The sequence below is a fragment of the Lonchura striata genome, chromosome 33 (genome assembly GCF_050655825.1).
Source record: "Lonchura striata isolate lonStrDom1 chromosome 33, ASM5065582v1, whole genome shotgun sequence".
Taxonomy (NCBI): Eukaryota; Metazoa; Chordata; class Aves; order Passeriformes; family Estrildidae; genus Lonchura; species Lonchura striata.
Window position 1 is genome coordinate 2,647,191 of NC_140735.1, and position 2,847 is coordinate 2,650,037.

At 49.6% G+C, this 2,847-nt stretch overlaps 1 protein-coding gene across 1 annotated transcript; it reads right to left on the reverse strand.

Annotated features, from left to right (window-relative positions):
• Positions 1–243: 243 nt before the first annotated feature.
• LOC146764435 (olfactory receptor 14J1-like) lies at positions 244–1,341 on the reverse strand. The gene has a single exon (XM_085564498.1). It carries the CDS (start codon positions 1,179–1,181, stop codon positions 528–530), a length of 654 nt encoding a protein of 217 aa, XP_085420624.1. The 5' UTR covers positions 1,182–1,341; the 3' UTR covers positions 244–527.
• Between the last annotated feature and the right edge of the window lie 1,506 nt (positions 1,342–2,847).

Genomic DNA, 2,847 nt, shown 5'->3' on the forward strand with positions numbered 1-2,847 from the left:
TTGGCCTGGCCGTGTTCTTGAGAGAGCCTGGGCAAGGAGCCTGGAGCCCCCAGGCCCTGGCCTGAGGCGTCAGCGCTGCCCCAGCAGTGCCCATGGGCTGTCCCTGCTGCAGCCCTGGCACTGCCACCCCCAGGACTGTGCCCGGCCCCGAGAGCACTCAGGCCCTGCAGCAACACCAGGGCCACCAGGGCAGCGGGGCAGAGCCACGGGAGCAGCACTGGCAGCACCAAGTGCTGCTGCTCCTGGGCACAGCTGCTGTGCCAGCACTGATCTGCCCCAGCTCTGCACACAGACATTGCTGCTGCAGCTCCAGAGAAGGCAACAAAAGGGCATCTCTACAGAAAACTGTGATGGGACACCCTTTAGTTCCTTTAGAGCCACCAAAATGAGAAATGGCACAAACAAGTATATTTATTGTGAACAATATGAAAAAACTAAAACAAACAAAAAACAATTCACAACCAAACCAAAAGGAAGTATCACAGATGACTTTTATTACAAGTGATTTTCAGAAATTGAGCAGCAGTTTAATGTTCCTGAAAGCATCCAGTCATCAGTCTCCACACTTCAGCCTTGAGCTTCTGGCTTCTCAGGCTGTAGATGAGGGGGTTCAGGGCTGGAGGCACCACCGAGTACAGAACTGACGCTGACAGATCCAGGGATGGGGAGGAGATGGAGGGGGGCTTCAGGTAGGCAAATATTAGAGTGCTGAGGAACAGGGAGACCACGGCCAGGTGAGGGAGGCAGGTGGAAAAGGCTTTGTGCTGTCCCTGCTCAGAGGGGATCCTCAGCACAGCCCTGAAGATCTGCACATAGGAGAAAACAATGAACACAAAACAACCAAGTCCTAAACAGGCACTAACAGCAATGAGCCCAAGTTCCCTGACATGGGATTTGGCACAGGAGAGCTTGAGGATCTGTGGGATTTCACAGAAGAACTGGCCCAGAGCATTGCCATGGCATAGGGGCAGGGAAAATGTATTGGCTGTTTGCAGCAGAGCAGTGAGGAAGCCACTGGCCCAGGCAGCTGCTGCCATGTGGGCACAAGCTCTGCTGCCCAGGAGGGTCCTGTAGTGCAGGGGTTTGCAGATGGACACGTAGCGGTCATAGCACATGATGGTCAGCAGGAAATACTCTGCTGAGATGAAAAAGACAAAAAAAAAAAGAGCTGAGCAGCACATCCTGAGTAAGAGATGGTGGTGATATCCCAGAGGGAATTGTGCATGGCTTTGGGGACAGTGGTGCAGATGGAGCCCAGGTCGCCGAGGGCCAGGTTGAGCAGGAAGAAGAACATGGGCGTGTGCAGGTGGTGGCCGCAGGCTACGGCGCTGATGATGAGGCCGTTGCCCAGGAGGGCAGCCAGGGAGATGCCCAGGAAGAGGCAGAAGTGCAGGAGCTGCAGCTGCCACGTGTCTGCCAGTGCCAGCAGGAGGAAGTGGTTGATGGAGCTGCTGTTGGACATTTGCTGTGGCTGCACATGGGCACCTGTTCATGGAGAAAGGACAGGGACAAGTCAGGAGAGGCTGCTTGGAGCCAAACCTGGGCCATTCCCTGTAGCCTGTCCTGCTGGGACTCACCCACCCTTGTTCCTGCTCTGGGAAAACCTTCACCCAGCTATGTGTGGAGACTCTCGAGGAGCCATCCCTGCCCCACTGCCCTGTGTTTGTGGCCCTGTGGCAGAGGGATAAGGCTGGAAATTCAGGATTTGTTGGGGGAATATCTTCTAAATGCAGAAAGGCTTGGTTCCATCTGCACTTCCATGTCTAACAAATGGCAGGAGATGGATTTAGGATTTGTTGCCCTACCCACACACCATTCCTGGCCCTCTGAGGTCAGAAATCCCCAGCATTCCTGCTTCACTCAGAGTTTGCCACTGAGAGATGTGAGAGGCAAAGGATTCCCTGTGGCTGAGGGAAGATGAGGGGCTGGATGGGCTTGTTCCCCCAGCACTGCTCTGCTCAGGCCCCTCTCCTTCCCTGAGCATCTCCCTGGGCCTGGACATCCCCTCTTTGAGACTGACCAGCCAAAGTCACAGTTCTGGAGGCTCTGTAAATGTTCAAACATTCCTATGATGACCCCGTGTGTCCCTTTCAACTCAGAATGTTCTTTCATTCTGAGATTACAATTCCTGTTCTGCTTCTTTCATCCACATGTGTCTGTAATCAAAAGAGAAAAAAAACTCCTTGCAACAGTGGTAGAATAGTAAAGTAAAAACCAGACCTTTATTGTAAGCTTCCAGGCCTCCCAATGGGGATGGGGCACACCCAGCCACTGATTTCAACAATTTATTAAGGTTGATTAATTAGGATATTTAATAGGAACATACAATAGGAGATTCAGTTCTCCCAGTAGCCCACCAATAGTTCAACCCATTAAAGTAGGTCCAAGGGCTTCTTTGCCCCAATTTTTGCTATGACTGCTCACAATCTGGTCAAAATGAAAACTGTTCTTCTTTCAGGTCCTCTTCATGATAATAAGACTATACATTATTTCAGGAATGCATTTAGATAGTCAGCTTATTGTTCAAAAATCTAAGAGAAAGATTAGAAAATGTACTCGAATTAATTAAGGATTATAGGGATAGAATTATGTAATAATAGTTTAATAGATTTAATTAAAAGTTTAATAGAGTAAAGTAAGGATTATAGCTTTATAAGTATATAATAGCTCTTTACAGAACTATGGATATATGAAAAATGTATAAATAGCAAATATCTTTCTGTAAGTAACCTCATTTTTCCCATCCTTCTCCGACCAGGAAATTGAAAACACTTTCAGGAAAGCTCCTGACCTTTACAGCAATCCCAGGCTTACCTTCTTTGGGAAGTGTCCTCCGGAGCTGTGCCC